Below are 21,077 nucleotides of genomic sequence, written 5' to 3' on the forward strand. Positions count from 1 at the left end.
TTTCAGATTAAGCAATATTTTTGTCGTATTCAAATAAATCATGAAATGGTTTATGTTGCCCCCCCGCAACCCTACTTCGAATTATCATAGTTTGAAATTGCAAAAGGTGGAATAAACAAAGGTGGATTTATTCCTGGGGACAAATCGATTCTTTTAGGGGAACAAATTTGAAAATTTCTTCCTTTTTAGTTTTTTTTCTTCCCTCGGCAGCTTAAACTGGCATTCAAATTAATGTATTCGCCTCTTACAATGAAAGTAACAGAAGGTTTTTGGAAGAAGCATTTATGCAATTTCTATCCACTAAAATATTAATGAACACCATACAGAATATAGTTGAGAAGTTCACATTTTGCCATTACTCTTATCTGAAGTACTGAACTATCCCCCCCCCCTCATCTTGGATTTTAGGTTGAATGTTCCATTTTCGTTTTCTTGTTTGTTTTTTTTTGTTTTTTTTTTTTTTTTCCTTTTTATTAATGACACAACATTACTTGACTGTATTGCTTATATTTGGCGTAATTATAGAGAATAAATATTAAATAAAGTAGCGTAGAAAGATTTTTATTGTTAAAATTTATACATTTTAAAACAAAATTCAAAAGAAATTCAGAAGAAATTCACAGCTCGCTTGAAAAAAAAAGTTTTTTTCTCAAAAATATAAAGCTATAAGATTAATTGGTTAGTAGTTTTAGATAGATGATTTAATACTGTACATTTGCCTGCGTTTTATTTTTTTTTAAAAAAATTCATATTACTTGAAATCAAATGTAATAATAAAGCAGACTAATATATTATAATCAACTGCCCTCAAAATTTTCTGATTGTAGATTGTAGAATTGTATCGGTATAATTTTGGCAGACTATCAAAAATTTTTGAATACCGCATGCCATTTTTCCCAATTTTAAACTGAGTAACAGCCTTGAATTTTTTATGTTTTTTGATGGCTACTGTGGAGTAGTATAAGGAGAATTTAATAAAAATTATTAAATATATATTTCGAATATTCCCCTTTCGCATGCACCCCTTTGACAGTTGAGTTCAATCTGGAGAAAAAGAGGCCTTTTAAAAGTTAACAGCGTGTTTTGGATTCCTGATTTATCAACAATTTAAATAATTTTTTAAGCATTTTAAGTTTTTGATGTTCTTTAAGTTAGCTAAACATGAATTTTTAAAAATTATAAATCACAAATTTCGGCTACTTTCAAACTGAAAATTCTTACTGAAACTAAGAAAAATAAATTATTTCATTTTAAAATATTAAAAGTATTCCTCGCCTTTTTTAATATTATATTATTTAGAAGTTTTACTACGTTTTTGAGGTGAAACTTCTTATGCGATTTCCAACAAGGTTGCGTTAAACGTTTAACGCTACATTTTTATTGGCCGGGAAATCACGTGGTAGGATCCAGTTTTCCCTCATTCAGTTCCATATTGTTTTGGTTCTCACTAGCATAAAAATAATAAAAGTCATAAAAGTATTGTTTTTCTATAAATCTACTTTTTTTAGTTTGATTTGATACACATATAATTTAATAGGGTAGTATTTTTTTATTTTCAAATTTAGTGGATAACAATTGTAAAAAATGAGTGAAAACAATCCCACGGACAATGCGACGGATTTAAGGTTATGTCAAGGTACGTCTCTTGTGAATATCAATTGATTGTTAGGTTTTCTCTTTTGAAAGTACATGATTCTAATTGCTATTTATATTTCACCAAATGCAGTCATGAGGGATATTAAATTATTTATTGCAATATCTTTATTGCCACTATCCACTGCAGGTTCACAAGCTCTGTCAGACGTTACTGGTGAAGAAATTGATTATTGTGAACGGCCTGTGATCCTTGCAGGAGATTTTAATGTGAATTTCTCGTTGCCTGAAGCTGAAACATTATTAACCTTCCTCAAAGACAAATTTGGGTTGGAAATGATAAATGGTAGAAATGATCCAACAACCAAGGAGGGAACTACCATTGATGCAGCTTTTTCAAGAAATATTGAAAAAATAGAACTCAAACATTTCGTATCTTACCTTAGTTATCATAATCCCATTGTAAATGTTATAGATTTGGATATTTCTCCACTCGAAAATGATAATTAAAAGATGCGATCAATTGTGAATTGTGAGCAATGTTAATAAAGTTTGTCTTAAAGAAACAATATGATTTCACTAAAAATCAATTTCTACCCCTTCCTGTTTTCATTTCCACATTACGAAGTTTCACTTCTTCCGCGCGGAGGGACTCCACGGACTATTTTTTTTTATTTACTTTAATAATTTTCTTTTTATTTTTATTTATAACGATCTCATGCCAGATCGAGACGCAATACTTTCCGTTTGTGTCGATAAAACTGATGAGGTAGTAGCAAGATGCATATTATCTCCTAATTGTTAATGCATAAAACATGATGATTTTTCTCGACAATAAAACATCGTTAACTGAAATAAACTCATCGTTCATTTTGAAAACTAAAATGGTAATTAAAATAAAGCAATTAAATTTTGTTTTTGTCTTTATATATTAGACTAATAATATTAGTATAGTATAGTAATAGATTACGTAAGAACTTCGTTGGATTACAGTAATATATATCGTATAATTACCTGTACACAAAATAAAACAGGTGTAAAAATAATGGAGGTGTAAGGAAAAAGGATTCATCAAAGAGCAGAGGCTTTTATGACTTGGTTACATTAAGAGATCACCTGACTACCGATTGGTAAAAATTTTTCATTGGAAGCCTGTGGGCAAAAGGCCAAGAGGCAGACCGAAGAAAGGATAAATGGATAATATCTCCAATGATTTAGAAAATTTAAAGATTTCCAACTGGAAGATTAAGTTAAGTGACAGAGCTGTGTGGAGAAATATTTTCTGGCAGGTTAAGACCCATCCTGGGCTGTAGTGCCAATAAAGAAGAAGATAATCACCTGTACTCGGCTGATAGTAAACGTGTTAAAATTAAATATTTTTCCTACTAAAACAATCTAAAATGTTTAAAAAAAATTTATATGTATACTATCTTTTATTTCTTACCATTTTTTATAACTATCCACAGTATGTTTCAACTTAGATCAGCCATTTTTATCCTTGACACAAGGAAAGCTAATAAAAACTGAACATGTAAATTAAAAAAGTTTGTAAAAAAGTTCATATTTTCAGAGAGAAACTCACTTTATGCTCCACACTGACTCCGCAGTAAAAAAAAATCGAATAAATAAAATCAGGCAGAGAAAAATGTCTAATCAAAATTAAGTTACTGCTAATTATCACCTAAATATCCATCTTATTTATGTATGACTTGAAAAATTCGATGTTGCATACCATTTAACGGTCAATATAGTACATTATCCATAATATTATGCCAGAGTTTCAATGATGACAGCCTTCAATTTTGCCACAGTCAGGAAGAGCTTTCTTTTTTGTGTATACCATCGTACTGAGGATAGTCTTTCACGTTTTTTTTAGAGATTGAGGCCATTTAAAAAAATTTGAAAGGTTATGATTATACAGGGAACTCCGATTTTTAAATGACGTCACAATATGCACTTCAAATTCTCATTAATGGTAAGTAATCCATATTAAACAATTCTTTCGACCATAGATTTAAGATTAGACCAAAAAAAAAAGTTTAGAATAGATGGTCTTATCATTTTTTTATAGTGAACTCAAGATGTTTCATGTTCATTGAGCAGTAACATCGAAAGATTTAGTGTTTTGAAAAGTTCTCACTAGACTTTTGTTATCGATTGATTTGTTGTCAATGAAAAAAAAAATTTAATTTTAAAAGCGCAGAAACGTCTTACACCTGTTTTTCGGTTATTCCAGGGTCTAAACCTTGTTTATTTCATCAGTTGCAACTTTAGCTATGATGTCTAGAAAGATGAGTAGCGTGGGCACAATATACATCACTCCATGGCTAACCTGAACACATCTTAAATAATGTTACTTAATTCAAAAAAATGTGTTTTGATTTATTTTATTTATTTTTTTATTTTACTTATCTAATAATTATGATTTTTTTTAATTGGAAGGATTAATTAATGTGTTTCTTTCTACCATTTTAGTCAAGCAGGCTGTGTGTATATTTTTTATCCTATGATGTGAACTTAATTTAGCTTGTTTAAACGCTGCTAATTTTATTTCACAATTTATACGTTTTAATTAAAAAACTCTTACTTTACTAATTAAAAAACTCTTACTAATTCCTTCAGAACAGATTGTATATTGTTTACCAAACATATTTTCATAGCCTTTTTATATATAATTTGCTGGTCCCACAGTGTTTTCAGTTGATCACCGAATCAAAACATCATCGAGTGTGATCAGTGAATGAATGGGGGACAACTTTGATCAGCCTATGAAGAGACCGAGGGTGTGCAGTATTGGTCCTCGCTGAACTATTCTTCCTCAAAATGCTTGAATCCGTAAGCAGGTATTCGGGGTACCAAAGTGAGAGAGTCATCTCCTCTGCAAAGGATCAAAACTGTGATGGCATGTCTGCGTATCTTCCTCAGTGATATTTCCCAGACCGTGGCCAATAGCCTTAGTACAGCTCTATATTGATATAAATAAAGAATTACTACTTTTATGTAACTTCTTAAAAATGGTTAGTTAAGCCTTTTTTATGGTATGATTATTTTAATTTTTTCTAACAACTTTATTTATCACGACATCAATTGTTCCAGATTTATATAATCGCGATCGCAACTCTCGAATACGTCGTACTCTACTCTGCCCTCCCCTCCCGTCCCCTACTTAGATGTATAGGGATGTATAATGATGTCCCCCCCCTTCTATGATATTTTTGGCATTTAGATTATTACATATATACTTTAAAATTTACACGATGCTTGCATTAAGCACTAAGTTAAATGCAGTTTATCCGTATAGTTTCCAAGTTTTAGAATTTCAAGCAGTTTAAAAATCAAGACAGAAACTAACGAAGTACAACATTCTCTAGACTATCCATACGATAATGGTGAAATCATGCCTAGTGTTGTCATAGTTAAGGAATTTTGCTATGCGCTACCTATAGCCTATTTCGATCACCAATAAATAGAAAAAGTCATATTTTCAGTGAAAATTGTAATGTGACAGCACTAGTGTTTGTAATAATAATATTCTCAACCGTGTTTCATATTTTCAACGGTAGGGGGCAGTGTTTACTGAGGCCACCGGAACTTCCGGTTATAAAACGGTCTATGTTGTTTACATTATAAGTTTTGCTTTGGTTTGAATTCTAAAACACGTAATATTTAAAGAAAAAAAATTTTTGATGGCTAAAAAAGTGTCGAAAAATGGAGGCACTTGTTCGGCTTTGGGATGCACGATGAGGAGAGGAACAAATTTGTTGTCAGCGATCCAAATGTTTAAATTTCCTAAAGACCCTCACCGTCGAACTGAATGGACAAATGCCATTAAAAGAAAGGACTGGAAACCATCCGACTACAGTTTATTATGCAGTAAGCACTTTATAGAAGGTATGTATAGATTCAAAAATATATAAGCGATTGATATTCTTATTACTGTTGAGTATGTAATATAAATGTTATTAAGCCCTAATAACATTGCCTAAATGATATTGTTTTTAAGATTAATGTAATGACAGGTAATGACAAGAATGTTTCTCTTCTTTTTGTAGTATTTTTAAAGGAAAAAAAAAACATTTGTTTTTAATGCTTGTTTTATATTTATTTCTGTTTCGAAGCAATTTAATTTCTTTTCAAAATATGTCAGATATATGGAGAGTTAAATGGATAAAGAAAGTAAACAATGATAAAGTGATGGTGGGTCTCTGTGACCTCTCAAAGATTTTCACAATTTACCAAATTTGTTCTCTTGATTGAAAAGAAAATTGGAATTATTTTAATGAAACAGCCATGATTTTCACAATATTGTATTTCTGTTAGGTATTCTACTAGATTTGCCCAAACACCAAATAAATAAAAAACTGTCGACTCCTTTTTTTTATTAAAAAAATTTCAAATTAGTTTCAAAGTGCTTAAAATTTAAAAAAATTTTGGTGTTTTATATACAATTTTAAAAACTTGTATGTGATGAAATTTACTGATTTCCAAAAAATTTGTTATTTGGTTCAGACTGCAAATTATTTATTTAGCTACTACTAATCTTCGTTCCAAATTAATTTTTTCTTTTTGTATTTTTCAAATTGTTTATTATATTATTGATTGACTAGAATAATTAAGTAAAAAACTGTTGAATCAGAAATATATAAACTTGGTTTTATTGCTTTTGAAATATGATTGTTGATATGAAGATTGAAGAATCATACTTAGTTTTTAACTGTCTACACTTTTTTAAGAAGCTCTTTCAGTGGTAGTAAAATAAAAATTGCAACAATAACTGTTATGTTCAACGTGAAAGTAGAATTAAAATGCAACTTATTGGATAAGTTAAAATTACAACATTATTACTTATGTTTTAGCCGAGCTTAATTTTTGCTTAGCTATAAGATAATTTCCAGATTTTTTACACACACGCTTATAAAGCTACTCCCCCTTTTTTTTTTTTTAGGAAAGCCATCACTTAACCCTGATCATCCAGATTACATTCCTTCTGTGTTTGAGTTTTCAAAAATGGATGGACAGAAAAAGGTTGAAAGATTTGAAAGAAATAAAAAGCGTAAAATATTTGATGTACAACAGACTTCTTCAGGTAATGTTACAGGTTGTTGCCATATATGATTAGATTTTTATCATGTTTATGATACACTAAGTGTGTGTAAAAGATATGTTTCTTTCACCATAATTTTGAAAAATGTGTGTTGCAAAAAGTATGATTACATGTTTATGAAACATTTAAGAAAAGGCTTTACAATGTCAAATAAAATAGTGAATGTAGTGACTTTGTGATTTAAAGCACAAAATCTATATTCAGATTAATTAAACACAAAACTATAATATTTCATCCAAAAGTGATAAAATTAACAGTTGAAAGCTCTACTTTCTTACTTGTTTTGCCTCCCACCCCTTCTTTCTACACCAATTATAATTTTATAAGCAATGCATTAATTATAAAAAATGTTAAATACTAACCAGGTATTTAAATGCTTTTAACTAAACAACAATAAAATTATAACTTATTTAATTTTTTTATTCAAATGCATTAAACTAATATTTTACAAGTCAAGGGACTTTCATTAAGTATGCAAAATGCATGGTAACTTTAATATCATTAATGTATCATACATAGATTTCGAATATTTCAAAGTGAACCATAAATACAATCCTTATAGATTCAGAAACTGAAACACACACGCGAAAAATAGAGAAATTGTGTGCCAGAGCGAATTAAGAAACACAGAGGAATGACACACCATCTGGAACATTATCTTGCATAATTTAGGTGGAGAAGGCAAACGGATGCCCCCTTTGAAAAAATTTTAAGCGATATTGAAATGTTTATGCCTCCGAAGTAAAAATTTTCTTTAACCATTTATTAACTGTTTTTTATGTGTATGCTGTGTGTTGCAGCCAATAAAGTCTGCTGTCACCATAAAGTCTGCTTGGCGAGATTTGTGCCGGTATAATGGAAAAGTACCTGATTAACTATTAATACTAATGAAACTTTTCATTAATAGTGTTGAGATTTGTTTCCCTTTAAATTATAAATGTTTTTATTAGCAAAACTTCTCCAATATTTACATTTAAATCCTTAATGCACTGTAGTCTTAAAAGCATAGCAATAATAAATATTTTGTTCTAAGATGCAAACTATGCAGGTAATGTTTTATAATAATGTAATAAATTTTATAATTTTTAAAAAACATGTACACTAATAACATCCTTTATTATTTTAGATATGGATGCTAATAATTCATTTTGTGATGAACCTGTTGCTGAAATAGGAACACAGACTGATGACATTTTTCAATCAGAAGCATTTGCTCAGACGGACAACGATATTATTGAAGAATTGCAACAAGAAAATGCCACATTAAAGAAAAGAATTGCTGAGCTCGAGGCTGAAAATTCAGTGATGAGGAAAAGTTTGACTCATGTGCCAGTCTATGATACAATCACGACCAAATCAAATAAATTGTTCAAATTTTATACGGGGCTGGAAAATGTTGTGGTATTCAATTGCTTGCTGACATATTTATTGTCTGCATGGAAGCCACAACATAAAAGTTTGCAGCCTTGCGAAGAATTTCTTCTTGTGCTGATGAAATTGAGATTAGGTTTGCTTAATCTTGATTTAGCAACAAGATTTAACATCTCAGTTTCATCAGTTAGCAAGATTTTTCACTCGTGGTTGGATGTAATGATGATCAATTTACAAAGATTAATCATTTATCCTTCCATGAGAACTATTTGCAAAAGCATTCCAAATTGCTTTAAAGATGTTTCTTTGGGCAATGTGAGCTGTATCATAGACTGCACAGAAATTTTCATTGAAAAGCCGAAAAATTTAAATGCACGAGCTCAGACGTATTCAAACTACAAAAACCACAATACAATGAAATTTCTTGTTGCAATTCTTCCATCTGGAAATATTTGCTTTGTTTCGAAAGCATGGGGTGGCAGGGTGTCCGACAAACACATTACTGTGCACAGTGGTTTCCTCGATATTCTACGGCTGGATGACCTGGTTCTGGCAGATAGGGGCTTTAGAATCGATGAGATAATTAGAGCAAGGGGTGCTAAACTGCAGGTACCTGCCTTTACAAAAGGTAAAGCCCAGCTAAGTCAGCCTGAAGTAGTAACGTCGAGGAAACTTTCTAAAGTGCGTGTGCACGTAGAAAGAGCAATTAGAAAAATTAAAACTTTTCGGATATTAGAAGGCACCCTGCCAATCTCCATGGTTAAGAAAAATGAAAAAGGGGAATTGTCAACTGTTGACAAAATATTACCCGTTGTTTGTTCCCTGATCAATATTGGGAATCCCTTAATAAAAGATCTTTAAATCTGAATTTATTTGTTTATTTCTTATTAATAACAAATTGTAATTTAGTTACTTGGTTGGAAAGAAATTCTTTTTTAAAAAAAGTTATTCCTCTTTGTAAAGTTATGTTTCCTTATACTGTAAATGGTGTCATTTTCTGCAGAAGATAGGTGTTGTAATTAAATTACATAAAAAGTAAGACAAATAGCAGCACCATAAATTTTCTTTGCATTCTTGGTACAACCAGCTCGGGAAAAAATTTTACATCACATTCAAGCAATTAATAAATAAATAAATGTAATTCAGTATTAATATTTAGAAAATAAAAGATGGACTATTTTATTTGAGCAATTGAAAAGTACAAATATTTCTGCACGAAAAACATAAAACAAGCAATTTGGTTGGAAAATGAACAAATATTGGTTAAGTCTAGACAATTTTTTTACATAGATAGCATATATTTCTTTAGTGGAAAATTCTGCTAATTTTTAATAATTCCTTCTTAACACTTACACATCAAAGCTACCTTTAAGATTGATGAAACAGTGTAAATTATATATAAAAGACTAGGGGGCTAATTCTCTTGTTTCTTACCGCTTGCCAACTCTGATGATTTCTTCAGAATAATTGTTTCTTGGCATAAAAGAAACTTTTCTCATAAGTTGAAATTATTTACTTAAATCATATAAACTTAAAAGTATCTGTTAGCTTATGCTTGTGACCCTACTTTCCACATCCAAATATTTTCCTAGTATTAAGATCTATTAGTGGACATAAAAATTTAAGTGAGTAATAATTTTTTTTTATTTATAATAGCATGTTAAAGAAATTTGCACAAAAAGTAATACTTGTAATATATTTAATAAGATTGGACAGCAATTTAAGTAAATTCTCTTAATGTTAGAAAACAACGAAAAATACAATTTTATGTAATACAAGTAAAATATCTTTAAATTAAGGATACAAAAATATTTATATAAAAACAATGCCTTTTATTAATTTTAGACGGATGATAACAAAAAATAATATACAAATCAATGTGAAGAAACTGGATCCTACTATGTGATTTTCCAGCTGATAAAAATGCACCGATAACAATGGAAAATTGTGCTACACCATTACCATATGTATGAGATAATCCTGTATATTAAAAAGAAATATCAAAATTAAAAAAGTATAACAGTAAAAATATTTCAAATTAAATAAAATCAGTCATCAGCTAAAGATAACTTTTTTCTTCCTCTTGAAATTCACGTACAATACAATAAATTTTTTAAATAGCACATATAATTTAATTTTTCTTAGAACTGTACAAAACTTTTTTTTAGTTTAGCAAGTTGCTTAGCCAATATTTCAACAAAAAATAAGCACTAAAAAATGGACTAAATACAAGCTACAGTAGAGCACCGATTATCCGAACTGCTCGGGACCGAACTTGGTTTGATAATTGGATAGTTGTTTAAATTATTATTTATGCACTTCCTTCCCTTCACACTATCTGAGTACTATCTAAAGTAGTACTATCTAAAACAGCTCTGGCGTGTCAGGAAGTTTTTTTTTTCAATTCTTAAATATCTTTTTAAATTTCGTTTATCATATTTAACTTAAAAAGAAAATCTAATTCGGACATAGTTTGGATAATTGGGGGGTTTCCGATAATCGGCACTCTACTGTACTTTGTCACATTCAAGAGTGTGTAATTGAAGTATGAGGAAATCACTTTCGATGAACTGAAGTCGTACAAAATGAAGGATAAGCTTAATAAGCATACAATTAAAAAACTTTACATAATCATGATAAAATAAGTAGTTTCTGATAAATATTGCAGAGAAAATTGTAAAAATTAAATCTAGACCTTGCATTGATCACAGGTCCATGAATAAACTTTACGATGTAATTTTACACATCCTTTATGAAAATATTTAGAACACGTAATGCATTTAATAGTTACACCATTTTTAAACCCTTTACATATGCAATCATTTTTTGCTCCCTCAATTTCTTTAAGTTTATGACCGTAAAGTATTTCGGGAATTATATTTTCAAAGAAAAACTTATTAAGCTTATCCTTCATTTCATACCACTTCAGTTCATCGAAAGTGATTTCCTCATACTTCAACGACACGGTTGTGAATGTGACAAAGTAGCACATATTTAATCCAGAAATACCCATCTGGCCTTGGACTTGATCAAAATAAACATGATCTTCTTTTAGTCTGCCAGTGTCATTTAAGAAAAAATTTTTAATATCGACACTATTTAATGCTGCATTACGTAATGTGTATGGACACTTTATCTCTAATAAACTGTCTGGATGGCAGTCGCAACTAACATAGCCATCAGGTGTAGCTGCTAAAAAGCTATCTTCTTGGTCAATAATTAAACCAGCTGGTCTAATAATAAGATTCACATGGTTGGGGCTGACCATTTCAAAAAATTTGTTTCTCGCAACCTGCTCCATCTTTCTACCCCAAGTCAGTGACTCAACATTATCACTCTCATGGCGATAGCCCATGATGTCCATGAGCAGAGAGTCACTTCTCTTGCTCCTCAAAATTCTTCCGAAATTGGAAGCAGTAAGTCTACCAATCCTCTCAGCTTTCCACACTTCACCCTGTAATTTTGTTTCATCTTCTATAAATTTTATCTCATTGTCACTAATACGACACATATCATAGAAACATTTTCTAGGGTCTGTTTTCATTGAAGGGCATTCTGACATTCTTTTTCTAACTCTGTCAGAGAAAGAACAGGGGCTTTCGATGACAGAAATGTTACTAGTTTCCTCTTCCGATTCAGTTTCTTCATCATCGGACAATACTTGAAAAATGGCAGCAGCTGGTGAAGCTGTCTGTAAGAAAAAAATTGAGACTTTAATTTTTTTCTCACAATGATGTACATAAAGGTATTAACTTATACATTTTCTTATTTTTCAGAGCCGAAGATTAAGGTAAACACATAAATATATAAATTTCTGATTTTCACTCTTATAAATTATAATCTATATAAATGTTAAGTCCTCATGCATTATTAATTCTCTAAACAGACAGATAAAATTAAAAACTTTCTATGAGTATGAGTACCAAATCTAAAATGGGTATAAAAAAAAACAGAAAACTGTGAATAAAAATCCAAGCACTTTATATAATTTAAATATACCTGAAATTTAAGCAAGGAAAAAGAGGAATGATTTATCCACAGAATGTTCACAACCTTTTAATAAAAAGTTTGATGCAAGATTTTATTTATTAATTATAATTGTGTGAATATGAATCACAATGTATGAATCTTATTTTACCTTCAAGTCTTCCAGAAATCTTTTGAAAGCAACATCGCTTGCTACAGGCACAACCTCTGATGATTTTTGGGGGGTTTTCTTGTCTTTTGACTTCTTAAAATCAATGTTAGCCACTGGCATTGGCTCAACCTGAAATAGAGACAGTTGTTATTGATAATCTAGTTTGAAAATTTAAGTATTACACTTCTAATAATGCTGAAAATTTTGAATGATTTACTTTAAGTTTGTGTATGTAAAAAACTTTCAATATTAAAACTGATAAATTTGTATATGGAAATAAGTGATCAATATTATAAGTGATAAGTTTGTGTATGCAAATAAGTGATCAATATTATATCTGATAAGTTTGTGTATGCAAATAAGTGATTAATAGTGAGAAAGAGAAAAAGTAAAGAATATAATAACCTATTGCCCAGAAGGTACTTAGAATCTATTGTGTAATAGGTAACCCAGCATTAATGCAGTTGACATAAAAATGTTTTATGTATATTATATATTGGCAAAAAAATTTCGATTAAGTATTTTTGTTAAGGACCCCACAACCATTTCTATAAAATGTAAGTGGAGCAAACAGAAGTGTCTACAGTACACAGATGGAACCAAAAATAGAAAATTCTGAACCATATTTCCGTCTAAAAACAAAAGTTAGTTTCTGTCTTACATTTTTAGAAGTTTTCTTCCACTTGCAAGGCTCAGACGTGCATGAAGGCTTTTCCTGATCTGTTTTTAAACTCTTTTCAATGAAAAAGAGAGTTGCTCCCACGTGTGAGCAAGCTTCTCCCAATCTGAAAAAAAAAAAAAACATTCGTAAAATGTTATTATCTTCGCTGGCCATTTTTTAAACAATTAATATTAAATAAAATTGAAAGTGTCGATTTAGAGAACTAATTTAAGTTATGCAAATAGAGGAATATTTTGATATGCACAGATATGCTGCAAACCAGTAGCACAAATATAATCTGACAGATTGCATTAGAGTAAATCACAGGAGTTGAAGTTCAATTTTACCCCCTTAATATTATTAAAAAACAAACATCAGCACACATATACACCAGGTGGCAGTTACACAATAAATTATAATTACTACCAGAACAATCTAAATTGAAATATCTATAAAGTTTCAGGAAATCTTGAGCATTAGTTCCTGAATTAAAGATTATTCTGCCTGCGATGTTGCCCTGAGATTATTCTGCCACAAATAAGAATATGGAAATCTCCCTAAATTATCTTCTGGAAAATATTCAGTATACATTTACTTAGCATTTCTATAACAGTCAATACTAAAAAATAGCAAAATCAATCTGAATATTCATAATATAAAAAAATATAGCAACGTTAAAAGGTTTAAAAACCCAATAGTGCACATAATGGAAATAGAGTTTTAAATTTCAATTACTAAACAAATATTATTATGAATGTAGGTTGCAATTTAAAACCTACACTCTAAAAACTATTTGTAAGATTAGCAATGTTACAAACTTAACAGAAAATGTTTTCATAAACAAATTATACTTACCCAGCCATACAAGTGCAATGGCCAGAAATTATTTCTCCAGCATGTGTAGAGATTATCCACGGCATGTGGATTTTATTTGTTTTCTGACCCGCTTCAACATCTGCTGTTAGAACACAAACACCGATTTCGTTTCGAAAGCATTTCACGTTATGAACTTTTCCGGACGTAACGTAATTGTAACTTGGAAGAGTTTCAAAACTTTTAAAAGCAATTTGAGAATACACTTTGTGCTTTACTACGAAATACGAATAAATGTCAAAAACACTTATATTTGGCCAATTTTTGCTGGAGAAAACCAGGCTTCGTATGTCAGCATCTAATGGATCCGGCAATTGAATACCATTATAGTTTAATTTATTTACGTAATTTTTCTTCGCATCTTCATTCAACATTTGAAAATATGAAGAGCTCATTTTCACAACAAAAAAAAAAACACAACAGAAAATAGAACGCATTCAAAGTAAAGAGCTATTTATCTACGGATGTAAACAGAGCATCAAAAAAAGAAATAGTCACGTTATGCTGTGACGTCATGGAGGAGCCCAAGACTTCCGGTATGGTTTGTTTGTTTTTTTAGGATCGATGGTGATATTCACCATCCACCTTCCAGCTTATTGCCGAAAGTTTCCTGCAAGTTCTTCAATGCAAGTCAAAGACTGTTCTCATTGGATAGTCTCTCTGGAAAATCGCATGCGAATGAGAAACGGAAATATTACCCTGCGAAAAACTCACTTATCAGCAGGTACAGACTCGTATTAAAATTTTTCTGCATGCGTAAAAATAGTATCCAGTGTGAATGGCTCTTTAAACAGTTTTATTCGACCTCAAGATGAGTCATTCGTCAAAGAAAGTAAGATCAAAGCGCAAAACATAGGTACTTTGAAATTGTAAACAGAATTATTTCTACAAACACGTGTTTGTTCTCGACAACATCGCTTACAATCATCTTTCAGCGGCTGTTTTAGATTTTGTTTCTTGGAAGATTTTAGATGTGTTTTACTAAATTTTTAACGGATGTATCATATAAATTTGCTTATTATCGTAAGTATTTAATATATTACGTCATTTTGTATTATTCGGAGTCATTTCTTCATGTTTTTAGATGTAAACATTTCTGTAGATTTTATAAAACTTTTTATATTTTCTAAATAAGATACATTTTATCTAAAGGTAATCGATGTACATAATTGAAGGAAATTGTTAAAGTATCTGCATGTAAGAAATAATTTTTACTCTAATAATTTAAAATCCCATTCTGTGGTTATTAGAGTTATATACAATTTTCAAATAATTTTTATTTTAAATATTAATGTAAAGAAAGGTTTCTCTCATGAATGATTTTTAAAAAAAACATTCTACTCAGGTTGACAAAAAGAAAGTAATTAAATGGAATAAATAATTTTTTCTAAGTATGATTCCATGAAAAATAACAGTACATTATCACGTGTATGGGAATTACAAGATTCAAAGGCTTAGTTATTAATAATTAGGTAAAGAATAAGGCTGATAATGTGTTATAATTTTTGTAACGTCTATTTATTGTATTCTATTAATAATATTAATAATTCTATGGATAAAATTTCACTTTATTTTACCTTTTTAGAATCACTCTGTACTCCTAGGATTTTATTTAGGTCTTATACACAAGTGCCACGTCGAAGGAAAAAAAAGTAAATATTTTAATATCTTATTATGGTTTCAAAATTCATGGTGCAATTTTAAATTTCTTATTTTTTGATTACAAGGGAATATGTTTTATGTAAAAGCATAGAAATTAATTTTTTTATTTTGTCTTTACTTATTATCTTTGTAAACGTTTAACTCTTGAAATGACATTCTTGATAACACTTCAAGAATATAAATTCTATTTTACAAAGTGTAACAATCTCTCATTATATTTTTCATTTCAAGATTATGAAAAAATATACACATGTTTTCTATGTAAATACACATGTATGTTGTTCAAGTGTTTCATGCACTGTTACTTTAAACAGTGTTTTATATATATTTCTTTCTCTTATTTCAGTTCATGAGTAGTTTGTGACCAGACTATTACAAGAGTTCAAAGCAATTGATTAGGAAAGTGTGGAACAGACAAGTTTGGACAGGTTCAGAATTGTTCCTTGTCTTGAAAAATTTGTCAGGTAATGTAACAATTTTATTATAATATTGTTTTTATAATCCTTTCCATTTCTATCTTTTAATATTTCCTAAGAAGTATATGTTTAGTGTTGTGAAAACTTTTGGCAGATACAAATTAAATTAATTTATTATTTTTTTTATCCTACATTTAATCTAGTTTTTTATCAGGGTTAAGGTTATCCTAAACTGATTTTGGTCACTATGCATGAGATGTATTATTCTCAGTGGTCCAAAAATATATTAAATCATCAAAATCTATGTTTCTAAAAGTAGCTAACATATTAAATTCTGAACATAAAAATTATGCACTTATTGCATCTGAGTAGGATTTAGCTTTTGATGTCAGAAGTAAAATCTGTGTCTTTACCTGTAAAAACTTCCTTTATCTTCATGTAATGGCATAAAGGGATAATTTTTTAACAGAATTCTCCTTACAGTTTATAAATAATTTTAATCTGTGCACAATTTTTTTTAATTATTCTAATACATTACCAATTTTTAATAAACAGTTTTAAGTCTTCAATTACAACGAAACTAAATGTTTGAATTCTGCACTTAAAAATGTTAAAAATATGTTCCTAAAATTGCGTACCACATGGATTTTATTATGCAATTTATATCCATTCATATAAAAAATAATATAACTAAGGAACCATTGCTATATTATTTAATTTTAAAGCTCTTTTTTAATTGAAAACCTACATAAATGCCAAGTCAAAACGTGTGATAGTGAAAAATTTTGCATGGCTGATTTCAAAGTTTAGAGTGGATTTGTGTAAAATTTGGGAAAACCCTTCAAATTTTTACCAAACTAGCTAGACAAAACGAAAACGATTGAATCAACTTCAAATTCATTTTTAATGATATACTTTAATGCTGAAGATTAACTTATTGATATACCTTTTCACATTTTAATCAACAATTTTAATATTTGTAAAATATCTTAAAGTTTTTTTTTTTAAAAATTAAAAGCTTTAAGGTAACAAAAAAATACCCTTTTGTTTTAATTTACTTAAAATAATATGAAAATGCAATGTCACTTAAGATCTAGTTTCTTGACTTAACAGTAAAAACTATTAAAAAATGATGTGCATCAAGAAATTGTAAACCTTGCATCTAAAAAATGGATAACTTACTTGATTTTTACTGAAAGATAATGTAATTAAATAACATTTTTTGAAAGCCAAGGACTAAAACAGGTGATACAATTCTTTAGAAACACAGGAAAGTTATGAATTCTGTCTGTAAAATAATATGTGATCATTGTCAACTTTTTTTAAAAAGAGTAAAATTCACAATAGAATAAATTTTACTTTTAAACTTTTAGGTGTAATAATTTAAAAGCTTAGTTAAGTTGATTATTGAGTTGAGATGATTATGAGTAAAGCTCATTGTACCTAAAGATCTTATATATAATTATTTTGATGGATAATTTTTTTATTTTTCTCTTTGCTTTTATTGTTCTGTTATTCCAAAACCACTAGAATTTGATTTAAACCACCATAAAATAAATTAACAGTGGTCCCCCTCAGCCAACATTTGATTGCAAAGGGATAGTATGCTGTTTTTCAGTTTGTATTTTTAGCACAAATTTGATCATAATCGTTGATCATAAAAAAATTTGATCATAAAAAAATTTTCTCCTCAATTTCTAGTTTTTTATATTTATTCTGTACTGCATATCATGTCTAATTGCATTTTAATAATATTTATGAAATATTCCTATTTCAGATTAATGAGATCTGAAAGTTTATGCCCAACTGTCGATCATTCAGCATTTTAAATTGAAGTCAACCCCACCAGTTAAGATGATGACTAGAAGACCCGATATTTATTATTATGAATTGGTCAAATATGTTCACCCACGCGAAACACTGCTTGAGGTTGGCTTTCCTTTATCAGAAGGGGAAGATAACAGGTTGTGCGTCAAAGGAAACAACTATTTCGAAGAGGCAAATATTGAGAAGCAGAAGTGTCGTTGTCAGAAGACAGTTTCCCTTCTTAATGAAAATTGGTTTTATGCACGGAATTGTCGTTACCATCCTCTTAAACTTGATAAGAACTCCTGGCTGTATAAATGTTGTGGTAAGCCATTCAAGTCTCCTGGTTGTGTATCTAGTGCCTTTCACACTAGCTCGTTTATTTCACTTTTTGGTTATTGGTATATTACAAAACAATGGAGTACAGATAATTTCAACATCTTAGCTCTGGATTGCGAATTTGTATATACTCCAGGAGGCATGGAAGTTGCTCGAGTGAGTTTAGTATCGTTGAAGAAAGGACTTGTTTACGACACCTTTGTTGCACCAAACTACGAAGTTCTGGATTATAATACCCAATTCAGTGGCATAAGACCAGAAGATTTGATATATGGGAATGTTAAAACATTGTCAGAAGTTCAGTATGACCTTGTGTGTGGGTTTTTAAGCGGTGATACTATCCTCATTGGCCACGGATTGCATTCTGATTTGAAAGGCCTTCACATCTGCCATGAAAACATAATTGATACATCTATTTTGTATCCACACTTTAAAGGATTTCCTTACAGATACTCATTGGAGTATCTAGCTCAGGAATATTTGGGGATTACTATGCGCAATGGTAAATCAGGACATTGTAGCATTGAAGATGCTGATATTTGTTTGCAGCTTGTAACTTTGAAATGTGGACTTAATCCTTTTTAATGTTATGCTACAAGAATTTTGTGACTTCTTCTCTAGTATTTAAATCATATAATTGATTTTGATTTAAAATAATATTTTTGGGTACATTTCTCTTTGCAAATTTAAGTTTATATTTCCAAGTTGTTTGCCAGCTTCATAATTTTTGTAAGTCTTGATAATGAAAATTTCTATGTTCCTACTATTAATATACTATGTAATGTTACATATATCAAAAATTTCATTAAACTGGTACAACAATTTATACAATTGTTAAAAATCCTATCTTTGAAATTGTGTATGTTTAATAAATGCTTCATTTTTAACAATCACTTTTGATTTTAGTTATAAAAAAATTATACTGTTGTTTTTTTTTCTTCTCAATTTAAGAGAAAAATTTTCAATAATAAAATTGAAGTTAAACTATTTTTTCACAAAAAATACATTTCGCTTCTTAAAATAATTTTGTATATAATATATTAGACCCTAATAAAAAATTATAATATCCAGCAATATTTGAAATTTATTATTAGGCACTTGTTTGCAAAGTAATGTAATTAACAAGTAAAGACTTTATTCTGATTTGTAACAGCTTTATATCTGCCAGTATAATGTTATATATTTGATGCATTTATTTTGTTACCACATTTTTTGAGTATTTCCTTGTTGGGTAAATGTCTGAAATATGTTTGGAAATTGCAAAATAGTAATGAAAAAAAAATTTTTTTTTTGCATTGAAATCCCTGCATTTAAAAAAACAATTGCTGTACTAATTTTATTTTACACATAGCTTAGGTTTCAGTTTTAAGAGTTTTCATTAACTTAAAAGTGAAAAACTGACAGTGCCTAGTTTTAAAAGTGCTAAATTTTAAAATTTACATGTTGTGCTGTGCTTTGCATTCATGTACTAACTGCGTATTTGCTCATCAATAAGGCATAATGTTTTGCTCTTTTAGGATTTACTTATTAGAATTTTTAGATAAGTTTTAATATAATATTTTGTTGCTTTTTTCTTTCTCGGTTTCTTCATTTATTTAGTTATTTGGTCTTAGCATTTTAAATTGTAGATTGAATCTTTTTACTGATATTTAAATATTTTTAAATTTAATAAACTCTAATCTTCAATCATGGAAATTAAAGCTAATTAGTTTTAGGGTACTATTGATGGCAATTAATTACTTTTAATGAGTACCATAACATAAATTATGCATTTGTAAAATTCGATATTTTTTGTACCATATTAATTTTGTCTACCATATTGATTTTGCCAACCATATTAATTTTTTGGACTACTAAGGGAATATCTCGATGGTGCTATTCGCTCACTAAATTTCTATGTTAGTGTGAACTTTTTACTTTGAAATATATAAATAATATTTATAAATTCACGAAGAAAGAAAAAGCTTTTATTTATTCTATAAATTCTAATTATAATTCGAATATTAATTCTTTATTATATCCAAACTATTTTCTGTAATTTTAAAAATATAAATTTTTTTGAGGTGCAAATTGGCTTTAATTTGCAATTAAAGTTTTCTTTTTGTATATTTATTTTATGTATTTTAGGTTGTACTAATTTGTTATTGTATTGCTAATTGTTAAAATCATAATTTTTGTAAATTTTGGTTCTTATTTTAAGGTACATGATCTCAAATCATAGAACTTAATTTTTAATGTAATACCATTATTTAAGTTCATCATTGTGTATATTTGGCAAATGATTTGTTTTCAGTATTAAATATCCCTATTTTGTTATTCTTTATATATATGTATATATAGATATATATATATTGCTCATAGTGCTCTGTGTTCATTCAATGATTTCTTTCAATATTAATAATTTTGTATATTGTAGTTTTATAGGATACAAAAGGTATGACTACTTATAATGCATCCAAGGCTTCTATTTTTATGTCTAATTATTGATTTATTTGAAAAACTTAAAATTTGTTCATTATTTTTAAGACTGTATGTCTTCCAGTTGTAATTTCTTCTTGCTCATTAGCAAGAGTGTTGTATAAACCTAAAGTGTATTAAATTAATTGCTGTTAGCCATTACTTATAATTTACTTATACAATTTTACAGAGCATGAAATTTTTGTAAATTAATCGTATTTTTCTATAAATTTGTTTATTTAGTTGTTTGTAAATAAAATGTATCTATCTGTTGTATATATTTTTTACCTACCTTGTTAAATGTACTAATTTTCACAATATAATATTTGAGACAATTTCATTTCATTCATTTTATACATAATTATGCATTCATACTATTTAATTATCTTGACAACTATCTTTAATTTTCTACTGAAAACTAATTCAGTAGTCCTTGACAAGGAGTGTCCTTGTGACTATTTGTAAAATGTGCCTTATAAATTTCATTACTTTTAATATAATGATGATTAATTATTTTAAAGTTATATGCGTGATCTGTAAATAATGCTTTTGTAATTTATTTCTTTAAAACTTCATGTAAATGTGTCATAATAACATCTTTCTTACTTTTATAATGCCTTTGAAATGAGTTTCAATAAATTGAAGAACAGTCTTGAA

The 21,077-nt window shown here is 28.9% G+C and overlaps 3 protein-coding genes across 4 annotated transcripts; 2 read left to right on the forward strand and 1 right to left on the reverse strand.

Annotated features, from left to right (window-relative positions):
* The first annotated feature begins 5,155 nt into the window (after positions 1-5,155).
* LOC107456852 (uncharacterized) lies at positions 5,156-8,936 on the forward strand. Its single transcript, XM_016074817.4, has 3 exons — positions 5,156-5,484; positions 6,539-6,679; positions 7,824-8,936. The coding sequence occupies exons 1-3, from the start codon at positions 5,280-5,282 to the stop codon at positions 8,927-8,929; spliced, it is 1,452 nt and encodes a 483-aa protein (XP_015930303.2). The 5' UTR covers positions 5,156-5,279; the 3' UTR covers positions 8,930-8,936.
* Positions 8,937-9,879: 943 nt separating this feature from the next.
* On the reverse strand, positions 9,880-14,278 carry LOC107456872 (uncharacterized). The gene is made up of 4 exons (XM_016074841.5): positions 13,723-14,278; positions 12,868-12,991; positions 12,207-12,335; positions 9,880-11,759 (listed from the first exon to the last, which is right to left on the reverse strand). The coding sequence occupies exons 1-4, from the start codon at positions 14,175-14,177 to the stop codon at positions 10,758-10,760; spliced, it is 1,710 nt and encodes a 569-aa protein (XP_015930327.3). The 5' UTR covers positions 14,178-14,278; the 3' UTR covers positions 9,880-10,757.
* Positions 14,279-14,624: 346 nt separating this feature from the next.
* On the forward strand, positions 14,625-21,077 carry LOC107456869 (exonuclease GOR). Of its 2 annotated transcripts, XM_016074839.5 has the most exons (4): positions 14,625-14,763; positions 15,326-15,392; positions 15,749-15,866; positions 17,596-21,077. In XM_016074839.5, the coding sequence occupies exon 4, from the start codon at positions 17,673-17,675 to the stop codon at positions 18,546-18,548; it is 876 nt and encodes a 291-aa protein (XP_015930325.1). In that variant the 5' UTR covers positions 14,625-14,763; positions 15,326-15,392; positions 15,749-15,866; positions 17,596-17,672; the 3' UTR covers positions 18,549-21,077. The 2 variants fall into 2 exon arrangements, with proteins under 2 accessions (XP_015930325.1, XP_071038869.1); XM_071182768.2 differs by lacking the exon at positions 15,326-15,392 and having other exon boundaries at positions 14,635-14,763.

This window comes from Parasteatoda tepidariorum, chromosome 4, assembly GCF_982258835.1.
Source record: "Parasteatoda tepidariorum strain Cologne lab strain chromosome 4, Ptep-v5.0, whole genome shotgun sequence".
NCBI classification, from domain to species: Eukaryota; Metazoa; Arthropoda; class Arachnida; order Araneae; family Theridiidae; genus Parasteatoda; species Parasteatoda tepidariorum.

Coding starts and splice junctions, on each gene's coding strand:
- LOC107456852 (XM_016074817.4), top strand. CDS start 5,280: ATGGCTAAAAAAGTGTCGAAAAATGGAGGCACTTGTTCGGCTTTGGGA. Junction 5,485..6,538: donor CAGTAAGCACTTTATAGAAG/GTATGTATAGAT, acceptor TTTTTTTTTTAG/GAAAGCCATCACTTAACCCT. Junction 6,680..7,823: donor TGTACAACAGACTTCTTCAG/GTAATGTTACAG, acceptor TTATTATTTTAG/ATATGGATGCTAATAATTCA.
- LOC107456872 (XM_016074841.5), bottom strand. CDS start 14,177: ATGCGTTCTATTTTCTGTTGTGTTTTTTTTTTTGTTGTGAAAATGAGC. Junction 12,992..13,722: donor CATTGCACTTGTATGGCTGG/GTAAGTATAATT, acceptor TTTTTTTTTCAG/ATTGGGAGAAGCTTGCTCAC. Junction 11,760..12,206: donor GATTTCTGGAAGACTTGAAG/GTAAAATAAGAT, acceptor TTTTTCTTACAG/ACAGCTTCACCAGCTGCTGC.
- LOC107456869 (XM_016074839.5), top strand. CDS start 17,673: ATGATGACTAGAAGACCCGATATTTATTATTATGAATTGGTCAAATAT.